Here is a 12,321-nt window from a genome sequence, read left to right on the forward strand (position 1 = left end):
CAGATTGCAGCCTTCGGCTCCTGCTGCACTAGATTTACCGGAATCGTAGCACCTGCTCTACATAACTTGTGGAGCCGCGATGATATGAAGCAAGGGTATCTCCTTAAGTCCTATGAAGGCCGCCTGTCAGTTTCCTTTGCCCCTTCGGGCACTAACGCTCATTTCGAAAAGCAAAAAAACAAGAACCCTGTTTCAACCCCACCCGACCACGATCATATTGAATGCGATCTCCCCAAAAAGTAAAATCTGCAAAATTTAAATTGCAGCACTTTCTTCTTCTGTCTCTAAGGGGTTATTACATCATCTTTCTTATTTATAAGATATATACAGGAGAGAGAGAGACACACACATAGGGTACCCGGAAGCGGATTCGCCAGGCCACGCTAGGTTAAGGGCAGCAAATGCCAGCCGAGCCAGCAGCGGGGGCGGGGGAGGGAGGAGAGAGCGCAAAAAACCTTCACCTACTTCCGTGCGCATGTGCCACCTGACGGGCAGGCGCCTGCGTAGTAGCGGATGGGCGGCCGTCAGCCCTCGGTTTGGCCAGGCCCATCGCCGAGCGGCTCCTCCTCCCCCCTCCCAACTCCCTCCCCCCCTCCCCGGCAGCGCGGCTGCTGCTGCTGCTGCTGCTGCTACACCGGGTAGGTTTCCAGTCACTATGGCGGCTCCGTCTGCTGCTGGGAAGGTAAGAGTGGGTGGGGAGGGAGGGGAGCTGGGCGCCCTGCTCCGTCCGCAGCCGCCCCTTCCCGGCCGCCTTGCGTGCGCTTCTGCGGAGCCCCCGGGGCCGGGCGAGAGGCGTCGTCGTCGGGGTTTCGGGCCCCGCCTGAGCCCCCGAGGCTTCTTGACCGGGTTTGTTTTGATTTCCGCAGGTCGAGGGAAAGTTTTCGCTGCCGGCGGCCGCCTGAGAGAGAGAGAAGGAGGCGCCCCGCTCGGAAGGCGCCCCGGCCTCCAGGCCTCTCCGTCGGCGGGAACGGGGCGGCGAGCCCCGCCAGGGCAGGGCGGAAAGGCGCCTCTCTCCCCCCCTCCCCTCCTCAGGAGAAGGGAAGGAGTCAGCGCGGTCCTCGCTCGCAGCAGCCACCTGCAGAGTCACGGAGGGAGCTGCCACCGGCCTTCGTCAGGCAGGCGCCACCTTCGCTGTCCGCAGCCTTTGCTCCGGGAGCCACGCTCCGCCAGTCCCGCCAGGCAGCATCCCGCCAACCCCGGGCTCCCTCCGCCGACGAGGCATCTGCATTGCTCGGGACTGTCGTCGGGGCGATCGCGGCACTTCTGGCTTCCGTCAGGCGTCCCCAACCTGCTGTCAGTTTATCCCCCCCTCCCCTCGAGAAGACCGCCTCGTGCAATGGCTGGCATGCATCTCCAGGTGTACTAAGCCCCGTATATCTCCGTGGGGGAATAATAAAACCGCCACTTCCTGAATGATCAGATCTGAGTTGGCTCCCTGAAAGAAATAAAAAATTCTAGTCTGGGCCTGTGCAATCTTGGTGAGGGGGGCGGGAGAGAGCCTACTCATTAGTTGGGCATCCTCCCACATTGCCGACTGTGAGTTGATGGGTGAAGAAGATGAACCGCAGACTTACTCCTGGATCAGCTGAACTGCCTTTGTTGCAAAGTCTTCCTGGTGGCTCTCCAGTTTTTGCTCCAGTATTGTAAATCTCCAGTCTTCTGTTTCCCACTCTCTGAATCTTCCATTGTTTCTCTCTATTGAGGAAAATCTTGGGCAGTGTTTACGGAAGAGAGCAGAGCCAATTGCATCCCGAACAAGTATTTTGTGTGTGAGTCATCCACTTGGATCTATAGCCATCCCCACCTTAATTTAACAAGTTCTGTTTCATTTCTGAGTCTTCAGATGCTTGTTCATATTCTTGAGAGAGATGGATTGAAGTGGAACATCTTAGATTTACTACAGGCCTTACTAAAAGAAACAATGGGGCTTTTTTACTGGATTATTGCCAGCATTAGTTCACACACTGAAGGTATGAGTTGTTAGATCTCACTTGCAGGTAATGTTTGCCCTGCTTTAATGTAAAGTGCTGTGGAAATTTTGCTTATCAACTGTGGAGGGTGGCTTGGATCAAGAAGAGTTCCTCTTCTGCCCTGGTTGGTGTGGCACCACATATCTATCCTCAATGCCTTCAGCCTTGGCTATCTTCACTTGCCGCCCGAACTCTCACCCATTTCAAGAACGTCATGTCTACCTGGATGAACCTGTCAAAATTGGCCGCTCAGTGGCTCGATGTCGACCAGCTCAGAATAACGCTACCTTTGACTGTAAGGTTTTGTCTAGGAACCATGCGCTTGTCTGGTTTGACCACAAGACAGGAAAGGTAAGGCAATCTATATTTCTAAGGAGAAGTATAATGAGCTTGATGTTTATTATTTTGATCAATGGTTGGTTGATTTTAGTATTTGTAATTGACCTGAAATTGTACAGCAAAATGATTATTCAACCTGAGGCAAATTACATTCTTCTTTTCTTTTAGTTCAGTTAATGGAATATTGCATAAGAGGATAGATTTTTGGCTACTATTTATATTTGTAACACTCGTGCACAAAGTGTTTTAAAATAATTATTACACTTGTCCATCCAACATTCTTGAGAGATGTCATTGTACTGACATATAGTCAAAGCTGGGAAGTGGCTTCAGGATACTTGCACTTCCACCCCAATTGTTAATGCTGATACCTTTGACCCTCAACACTGCTATAACACATATTTTGTGGTGTGCAAACAGCATATTCAGTAGTTTTTATTCCTTCTCCTAAGTATTTATTTCCTGGTTCAGTATGTCTTTTGAGTCTAGAACTATGGTGGAAATTGATTTCTGCCTCCAAATACCAAAACTCTTGTTGGTCCACTGGATGACAATGGTTTGAAATTCTGTGGTATTCTAGTTTGATAAGATCAAGTGGTACAGCTAATGTTGCAACTAGTTCTTGCTTGCCATGCCAGGGAGTGCAGTACTTAAGTGAAATAGTTGCTTTGTGTTTTTAGTGAAATAATTGTAGCTCTTAGTATTCTTGAATTGTAATTCAAACCTCAAACATTTTATGGGAACCAAAGGAGCATTAGAAAGTTGTTCTATATAGCAACTATCCCACCTCCAAAGTATGGTTATCTAAAGCAATGTGGCTGTATTTGGTTTCTGTGGTTTATTTGGTTTTTATGTATTCTGGCAAGAATATTTCAGCTTTAGTGATAGATAATTTGATTTTAAGCAGCTGATGCATAAATATAGGTAGAGCTTTCCTAGCTGTTGTGGTTTACCTTGGTACAGTATTGAACTGTACGATATTTCCTGACTGTGTATATGGATATATCAAGAGGAATTGGGGAATTTAGTTTTTTTAATACACTCAGGTATTTTTTCTTTTTTGCAAGTAGGATGAAGTTGGTACATATACACTACATGTCATCTTATCCTCTACTAGGTATTTCCAATGAGGACATCTGCTGCTTAAACGTTTAGAGGCTTTGTAGTGCCTGATTTTGTCCAGCAGGGACTGAACTGGAAACTCAAATCAGTGTTTTATGCTAAGAAAGGAATTTAAAGTTGGGATAGCTTAAGTGACTTCGGTTTAACTAGTGCTTTCAGTAACTATAAAAAAACAAAATGTTTTGCTATGTTCTCATGTGTCTACTCTTTGTAAATCTTTATCACCTGCTGTTTATGTTATCTATGTTTAGTATTTATGTTTTGCTGAAGACTGCTCTACTAATTAATATATTAGCAAAATTACCAGCTGGCTGCTTAATTTGGCACAGCATGGGTGCATTAAGAATGTTTGTTCAAAGTCTTACTTTATTTTGCGCAGTAGTGAAACACGATGGGACAAGTCAAAAGGTGAGTTTCATAAGTTGAAGCGTGAATTAAAGAACATTAACATAGTGTAGCACTTTTATGTGGAAAGGAAAATAAACCATTTCAAAATGCATTGTCTGGCATTCATTCTCATAACAGTGTAACAGCCTGGTTTACTTCTTTGCAGAAGTCTTCAACCTTGAAAGATAGTTTTCCTTGCTTGAGGGAGTAGACTGAAATGGTCTAAAGTATTTTGTCAGCCTTCTGACTGGTATATTCCATACTATTATTTTCAGAATATTTCCAGGTCCTTTTAAGAATACTTATTGTTAACTATTATTGTTTTATAAGTTATCTGCCAAGAGATATCAATGACAGGCCAGCAGTAACAAAATTAGAAAATTGAGCCAAAGATTTCAGTCTTTACTTGCTAATTTTTAGCTTTTGGCAACTTGTGGCAACACATATTTTTAAAATGTGTTTTAACTGGGTATGTATGATTGCATATAGCTATGCCTTTGAATGTTGGCATTATTGGTGAGATTTATTGTTGTTTAATAAGGATACAGGCTTAAGGTGGTTAGTACAATCTTTCAACTTAATATTCTGGAGTTATCACTTACCCTCTGCTTTACTTGTCTGAGCAGTTGCTTCTTATCCTATAAATGGAGATGGGATAGAGCTATGCATGCATTCTTCATGGCACTGCTGCATTTAACATACTGCAGCATTATGCCCACATGGTTCTCTTTCATCCTTTCAGTCTAGGAGCTAGTAGCAGATGGGAGGTGGTGGTGGTGGTTATTTTATATACTGCCCTTCATCACAAGATCTCAGGGTGGTTCACAGGATAAAAATACAAGGTAAAAGCACAAACAAATACAGTGGTACCTTGGGTTACATACGCTTCAGGTTACAGACTCCGCTAACCCAGAAATAGTACCTTGGGTTAAGAACTTTGCTTCAGGATGAGAACAGAAATCGTGCTGCGGCGGCAGCAGGAGGCCCCTTTAGCTAAAGTGGTGCTTCAGGTTAAGAACAGTTTCAGGTTAAGAACGGACCTCTGGAACAAATTAAGTATGTAACCCGAGGTACTACTGTAGTTAAAACAAAAACAACAAAATAATAACTTTTAAAATACATTTAAAAGGCTGTAGAATATTAATCAACCAAAGGTCTGGTTGAAGAGGAACATTTTTGTTCGGTGCCTAAATATAAATAGGGAAGATGCTAGACAAACCTTCCTGGGGAGAGCATTGCACAAATGGGGGGGGGCACTGCAGAAAAGGCCCGCTCTCATGTTGCCACCCTCCGGATCTCACATGAAGGAGACACATGAAGAAGGGCCTCAGATGATGAACACAGATGTCCAGATTGGTTTATATGGGGAGAGGCAGTCTTTGATTGGATAAGGTTAGATAAGGGAGAACAATAGAGCAACATGTAGAGTTGCTGGAACATTGACCTATCTTTAAACAGAGCTGCCTGGGCTAAACTATTAGTTGAGCCTGCAGGTAAGAGGGGATTCAGAGCTGCTCAACTGGACCTGAAGATCTGCTCAGACTTAGGAGCCAGACCCATGTCAGCAGTATCACAGGGCCGCTTCAAACCCTATGGGTCCTGTTCTATCATGCCTTTGGAGTTGGTACCCACAGTTCTGAAACTGAAAGATAGCAGTGGCTAGGCTAGTATTCCCTTCCTCAGGCATAGTGGTTTAAAGCATAAGGTGCCTGGGTTCCATTGCCAGGCCCCTCCATGCAAGACCCCTAATTCCTCACATGGGTAGTGGATTTGTCTTCCATGGCAATTACGATTTTGTCTTGTGTTTATTAGAAGCTGCTTGCTTAGAGGCAATTGGGAACTTGCCCTTGCTTGGTAGGTCTACCACACAAGGAATCTGGTCTTGGCTAAATAGTTCAGAAAAGTTGTATGCATTTATAAAACCTATGCATTCAGCTTGACTGTCTTAGTAGTTGGAATATACACTTAGGGACAAACTTGCTGTGGGTAAAGGGGCAACTTTTGATTCCCAGATGTTTGACTTTCAGAAAAAACTTGCCCAGCTAGATTTCATTTGTGGTTGGGAGTCTGTGGGATGTTTTGGCTCCTGCTGGCCCTTGTGGTTGATGAGACTACGATAGGTTATACAATGTGTACGCTTTGTTGTGGACTAGGGCTGTAAGGGGGAGGATGATTCTTCTACCTGGCTCTCAGTTACTCTTGCTGAACTTCTGTTATGTGCTGCAGTGTCCATCATAGAATGAAGAAAGAATAAAGAGCATATAGAAAAGTTTAATACAGATTGCATACCTGTAGCAGGTGACCTTTAGCCAGCTGCTCATGACCATGATTGTGGTGATCCTGAAATGTCACTTGTCCTGTAATGTCACTTGTTGTGTTTCCCAACTTAAGCATAGTAAATTAACACTGAGCATTGCTCAGTTCTTTGTCAGCTGATGAAGGGCAAACCCATGTGTAGTAAAATATGTGATATGAAAATTCATAACGACAAAATGTTGAAAGGTTGACGTTGTCTGTATTAAAGGAAACAACTAGCGTGAAACACAATAAAGATATTTATATCAAAGAGAATTTTATAACTAGTTCTTTAAAATGACAGACTAATATCCTCCAGTGCAAAAAGTTAGTAAAATAATTCATGTTTCTGTTCTAGTCACCTTTTGTCTATCAGAAGCAGGGAAGGAACAGTGAAATATAGAATCTGAAGTTGATACAATTCCTTGGGTTAATGAAGTTAAGAGTTTTGATAATATGAAGTATTCTTGTGTGTTTAGGCATTTCCCCCTTTAGACATTGAACCTGTTCAGTTTGAAGACACCAAACAAGACACTGGTTTATAATTTACTGAGAGAACACCCAGTTGGAATGAAACTGCTACTTTTTGCTTGTGTGGTTTATGCAATGAAGACAACTTCACTGTTAAAATACTTTATTTAAGAAACTGGAAGAGAGTGGATGCCAGCAGTTAATAGCTGAGGGATGTTACTGCCTACTGATCAGGATTTCCCTGCAGTGATACCAAATGTAGCCACTACTGCAGAGCTAATACTGTAATTGTTGGAGCTGATCCAGTACAGTCACACAGCCTTGGTTCTGAACTCGAACCACTTCAGAACTTAAAATTAAATTTAACCAAACCTCAAAATGTTACCTTATGACTTTTGACTTGGGCGTCAAATGGGCAATTTCCCCCTATTAACTTCAATTTGAAGGCCATCATTTGCTAATATACAAGTGAAGTGTAAGTTAGGAAAGACAAATGGAACCTGCAGCAAAATGTTGCAGCAGGGTCCTCTGTTCAGGGTTCAGAACTAGCCATGGCTGCTTCCTGTGCATTCCATTCTATTCCCATTTCTGAATATTTCTTTCAACAGTTACTGGTACAGTGGTACCTCGGGTTAAGAACTTAATTCGTTCTGGAGGTCCGTTCTTAACCTGAAACTGTTCTTAACCCGAAGCACCACTTTAGCTAATGGGACCTCCCGCTGCTGCTGCGCTGCTGCTACGCAATTTCTGTTCTCATCCTGAAACAAAGTTCTTAACCCGAGTTACTATTTCTGGGTTAGTGGAATCTGTAACCTGAAGCGTCTGGAACCCGAGGTACCACTGTACTTAGTATTTTATGGCTGCTGAGCATGCTCAATCCTCCTTGAGCATTTTGAGTTTGTTTGTTTGTTTAGTTTTGTTCCTATTAAGGTTTTTCCTATAGGCTTCTTCTTCAGCAAACCTCAGGGTTCTCCTAAGCATTCTGATACTTCTCTCCTGTTTCTTAGCAGCCCGTTTTGATTACATAGTTGTTGGCACTCAGCACCTGAGTTTGCTGTTGGAGTAACTGAGGACATTGTTGTCAGTCAATCAAAGTCAGACAGATTCTAGAGCTCCAATGAGCAAATATATTGGCAAGGAAAATATATCAGTAACTGATAGTTATGCTGCATAACAAAGTATAGCAATTTAATTCCATATATATGCTTAACTGTAGCAAAACTAATAGATTGATATACATGCATGTTCTTTCACCTGAAATACAGCTTACGCGTTGCTTCCTTTAACTCTCACATACTATACTTGCAGACTTGCAATCTGGCATTTCTGGGTCTTTTGGTACTTCTTGTTTTAACATGACTCTAAAAGCTAAACCCCTCTGCTGCTGGTGTATAAGTATGGTGTAAAATTGCAGATTCATCATAAATTAACCTGATAACAGGTTTCATAACTCTTAAATTGTTACTGGCCCTCTCTCAAATGGTAGATCAACTAAGGTTGCTTGGGGTGAAGGCTCACAAAGCATTTTATCCCTCTGTCCATGGATTGATGCACTGTTTTCTTCCTTAATATAAGCAGTTGTTTTTAGCACTTAATCTTCTTCCTTCAGGTCAGGAACCTCAGGCACCAATTCCTCTTGGGTCATCAAACGACAGGAAGGTAGATGTGTAGGATTGAAAGGGTTCTGCTTCAGGATTTAAACTGAGGCTTAATATCCAAGTAGTAATGGTGGTAAACTATCAGTTAACTCAGTTCATCTTAATCAGAAACAGTTTTTTCTTAGTGGAATAGCTGTGGCGTTCCTGGAGAGTCTACAGGTAAGTTGCTTGACATGACGTTGGAAGATATTTGTCATTGTGTCTGCCTTGCATCTTTGCACAATTATGGTTGCCCTGGGTGGTTTAAAGAGGTTGGCCAATAAGTTGTTTTGGAGGGTAGTAAATTATTCCTATGAAATATTTTCACAGGACCACACCCACCTTTAGGTACCACCTTGTATATCAGTCGTTCAAGAACTTTCTCTGAATCAGATATGGCTCAGATTTCTATTGGGCAACTATTTTTGTACTTTTCAGGCATTCCTAAATTATGGAGGACAATCTGGTCTCCTGTCTGTCCCAGTGTTGAACCTGCTGATCATATCCAAGTTTGTTGTGGATGCTAAATTGACTTGCTGTTTTGGAAGCTAACTGATAGGCCTCTTCCAGTGTTCTTTCATCAGTGCAGAATATTTAAAATCTGCAGACTCCATAGGGCAGCAAGCAGCTTCTCCAAACACAAAGGTAGCCCAGATATAGTAAGGGGAATGTCCTGTGGCATAATTTATTGTACAATTGAATGCATGCATAAGGTGTTGACTCCATTTTCCCTTTCTTGTGGATTCTAATAAACCAAGCATATCAAGTAAAATTTTATGGAACCTCTTAGGTTGATGGGCCTTTTGCACATGGTAAGGAGTGTTGTATGACTTCCTTTTTTTTTTATAATAATTTTTTTTATTACAGATTTTTATAACAACACAAACATATAACAAATACATAAACAAACAAAAAACACAATCAAAACAAAAAACATGTACCATTTCATATCTTAGTTTCTTACACCTTTCTTCCCCGACTTCCTCGTGCCTCCCTTCTCTGTATTCCAAGTTCTTATCAATTACTCAGCAAATCTTCCCTTATTTTAATAAAAATTCAAACTAATCTTCCTTATTCTCCTTGTCTTAACCATTACTAATAGTAACCATTTACTTTCCAATCCAACATCATTCTAACTCTCATTAATTTTGTAGTATTTCTTTAAATAGTCCTTAAACTTTTTCCAATCTTCTTGCGCTGCTTCTCTTCCCTGGTTTCGGATTCTGCTCGTCATTTCTGCCAAGCCCATGTAGTCTATCACCTTCATCTGCCATTCTTCCAGTGTGGGTAAATCTTGCGTCTTCCAGTACTTCGCAATGAGTATTCTAGCTGCTGTTGTAGCATACATAAAGAAAGTTATATCTGTCTTTAACACCCCTTGGCCGACAATACCCAAGAGAAAGGCCTCTGGTTTCTTGGTGAAAGTATATTTAAATACCTTTTTAAGTTCATTATAGATCATTTCCCAGAATGCCTTAATCTTCGGGCACGTCCACCAAAGGTGAAAGAATGTACCTTCCTTTTCTTTACATTTCCAACATTTATTGTCAGGCAAATGGTAAATCTTTGCAAGCTTGACTGGGGTTATGTACCACCTATAGATCATTTTCATAATATTTTCTCTTAAGGCATTACATGCCGTAAATTTCATCCCGGTGGTCCACAACTTTTCCCAATCAGCAAACAAAATATTATGACCAATGTCCTGAGCCCATTTAATCATAGCTGATTTAACCGTTTCATCTTGTGTATTCCATTTCAGCAGCAGATTATACATTTTTGACAAATTCTTAGTACTTGGTTCTAACAATTCTGTCTCCAATTTTGATTTTTCCACCTGGAAGCCAATTTTACTGTCCATTTTAAACACTTCATTTATTTGATGATAATGCAACCAATCTCTCACCTTCCCTTTTAATTTCTCAAAACTCTGCAATCTCAATTTGTCCCCTTCCTTTTCCAAGATTTCCCAGTATCTTGGCCACTTTGACTCCATATTAGACTTTTTAACAGCCTTTGCTTCCATTGGCGATAGCCACCTTGGAGTTTTGTTTCCCAGCAAGTCTTTATATCTGACCCAGACATTTAATAGTGCTTTTCTGACAATATGGTTTTTAAAACTTTTATGTGCTTTAACCTTGTCATACCACAGATATGCGTGCCACCCAAAAATATTGTTAAAACCTTCCAAATCCAAAATGTCTGTGTTTTCAAGAAGCAGCCATTCTTTCAGCCAGCAGAAAGCTGCCGCTTCATAGTACAGTTTGAAGTCTGGCAGGGCAAACCCCCCTCTTTCCTTTGAATCCGTTAATATCTTAAATTTAATTCTGGGCTTTTTGCCCTGCCAGACAAATTTAGATATGTCTTTTTGCCACTTCTTGAAACAGTCCATTTTATCCATTATTTGCAATGCTTGAAACAAAAACAACATTCTTGGCAATACATTCATCTTTATAACTGCAATTCGACCTAACAAGGAAAGCTTTAAATTTGACCAAATCTCCAAGTCTTTTTTCACTTCTGTCCAAGTTTTTTCATAATTATCTTTAAATAAATTCACATTCTTAGCTGTCATGTTTATACCCAAGTATTTCACTTTTTTAACCACAGTCAACCCTGTCTCATTCTGAAACCTTTCTTTTTCAACCTGTGTTAGATTTTTCTCCAATACCTTTGTTTTTAACTTATTCAATTTAAATCCTGCCAATTGACCAAACTCTTGGATTATTTCCAAAACTCTTTTCGTACTAGCTTCTGGCTCTTGCAATGTAAGTACTAGGTCATCTGCAAATGCTCTCAGTTTGTATTGTTTAGCTCCGACCTGAATCCCTTTAACCAACTGGTCCCTCCTAATCATATTAAGCAAAACCTCCAGGACCGATATAAAAAGTAATGGGGAGATAGGGCACCCCTGTCGTGTCCCTTTTTCAATCTTGAACTCTTCTGTAACCACATTATTTACAATTAATTTTGCTTTCTGTTCAGAATAAATTGCACCTATACCATTCTCAAACCCTTGGCCTACCCCCATCCCCCGGAGGTTCTTCAACATAAAGCTCCAAGAAATGTTGTCAAAGGCTTTCTCGGCGTCCACAAATATCAAAACAGCCTTAGTATTTATGTTCACTTCCAACTTCTCCAAAATGTCAATTATATTCCTTACATTGTCCGACAAATGCCTTTTCGGGAGAAAGCCCGCTTGGTCCCCATGAATCTCCTCCATCAAAACTCTTTTCAGTCTCTTTGCTAAAACATCAGCAAAGATTTTGTAATCCACATTTAGTAACGAGATGGGTCGGTAGTTCTTAAGTTGGGTCTTTTCAGTCTCTGTCTTTGGTATAAGTGTAATGTAGGCCTCTCTCCACGTATCGGGTGCCTTCCTCCCCTCCATGATCTCGTTGCAGACTTCCTTCAAAGGTTGTATAAGCCCTTCCTTCAAAACTTTGTAATATTTGGAAGTCAGTCCATCTGGTCCAGGTGATTTGCCCAACGTCATGTTTTGAATGGCATCTTCTATTTCCTGTGCTGATATCTCCTGGTTCAAAATTGTCTTACTTTCCTGCGAAATCTTTTTCAGCCCATTTTTCTCGAGGAATTGTTGTATATCTGTTTCTTTTTGCGGCCCTTGTGTGTAAAGTTGTCTAAAGTAGTTCTGAAAACAGTTCCTGATTTCAGCTGGGTTACTTATATTCTTTCCTTCCACTTCTATGTTTGTTACCGTGTTGAGTTTTTGTCTCTTCTTTATTTGCCAAGCCAATAGCTTGCCACATTTGTCAGCAGATTCAAAAGTCTTTTGTCTCATTTGCTTAATTTTCCACTCTAATTCTTGATTCGTCAGTTCCATATATTGTGTTTGATAAAATTTGATTTCTCTTAAAATCTCTTGTGATTTTGGCTTCAATCTTAGTTTCTTTTCCCCTTCTTTTATCTTTTCCAGAATTTTTTCCTTCCTCTCATTTTGTTTTCTTTTCTTTAATGTATTTTGTTGTATCAGAAACCCTCTCATCACGGCTTTGCTTGCGTCCCATACTGTTCTTTTTTCTACTTTAGTCCTTAGATTGATTTCAAAATAGTCTTTCAAAGTTTTTTGGGCCTTCTTG

The 12,321-nt window shown here is 41.3% G+C and overlaps 1 protein-coding gene across 21 annotated transcripts in view; it reads left to right on the forward strand.

Annotated features, from left to right (window-relative positions):
- The first annotated feature begins 527 nt into the window (after positions 1 to 527).
- SLMAP (sarcolemma associated protein) overlaps positions 528 to 12,321 on the forward strand; it is a 96,996-nt gene continuing 85,202 nt past the window's right edge. For 20 of the 21 annotated variants that reach the window (XM_053377902.1, XM_053377887.1, XM_053377889.1 and 17 more), the window contains exons 1-2: positions 556 to 682; positions 867 to 2,321. In XM_053377902.1, coding sequence (XP_053233877.1) covers positions 2,124 to 2,321 — 198 coding nt within the window. In that variant the 5' untranslated portion in view covers positions 556 to 682; positions 867 to 2,123. Of the gene's footprint in view, positions 683 to 866; positions 2,322 to 12,321 lie in introns of all 21 variants that reach the window. The other variant, XM_053377888.1, reaches the window with a different exon arrangement.

Source organism: Podarcis raffonei, chromosome 2, assembly GCF_027172205.1.
Source record: "Podarcis raffonei isolate rPodRaf1 chromosome 2, rPodRaf1.pri, whole genome shotgun sequence".
NCBI lineage: Eukaryota > Metazoa > Chordata > Lepidosauria > Squamata > Lacertidae > Podarcis > Podarcis raffonei.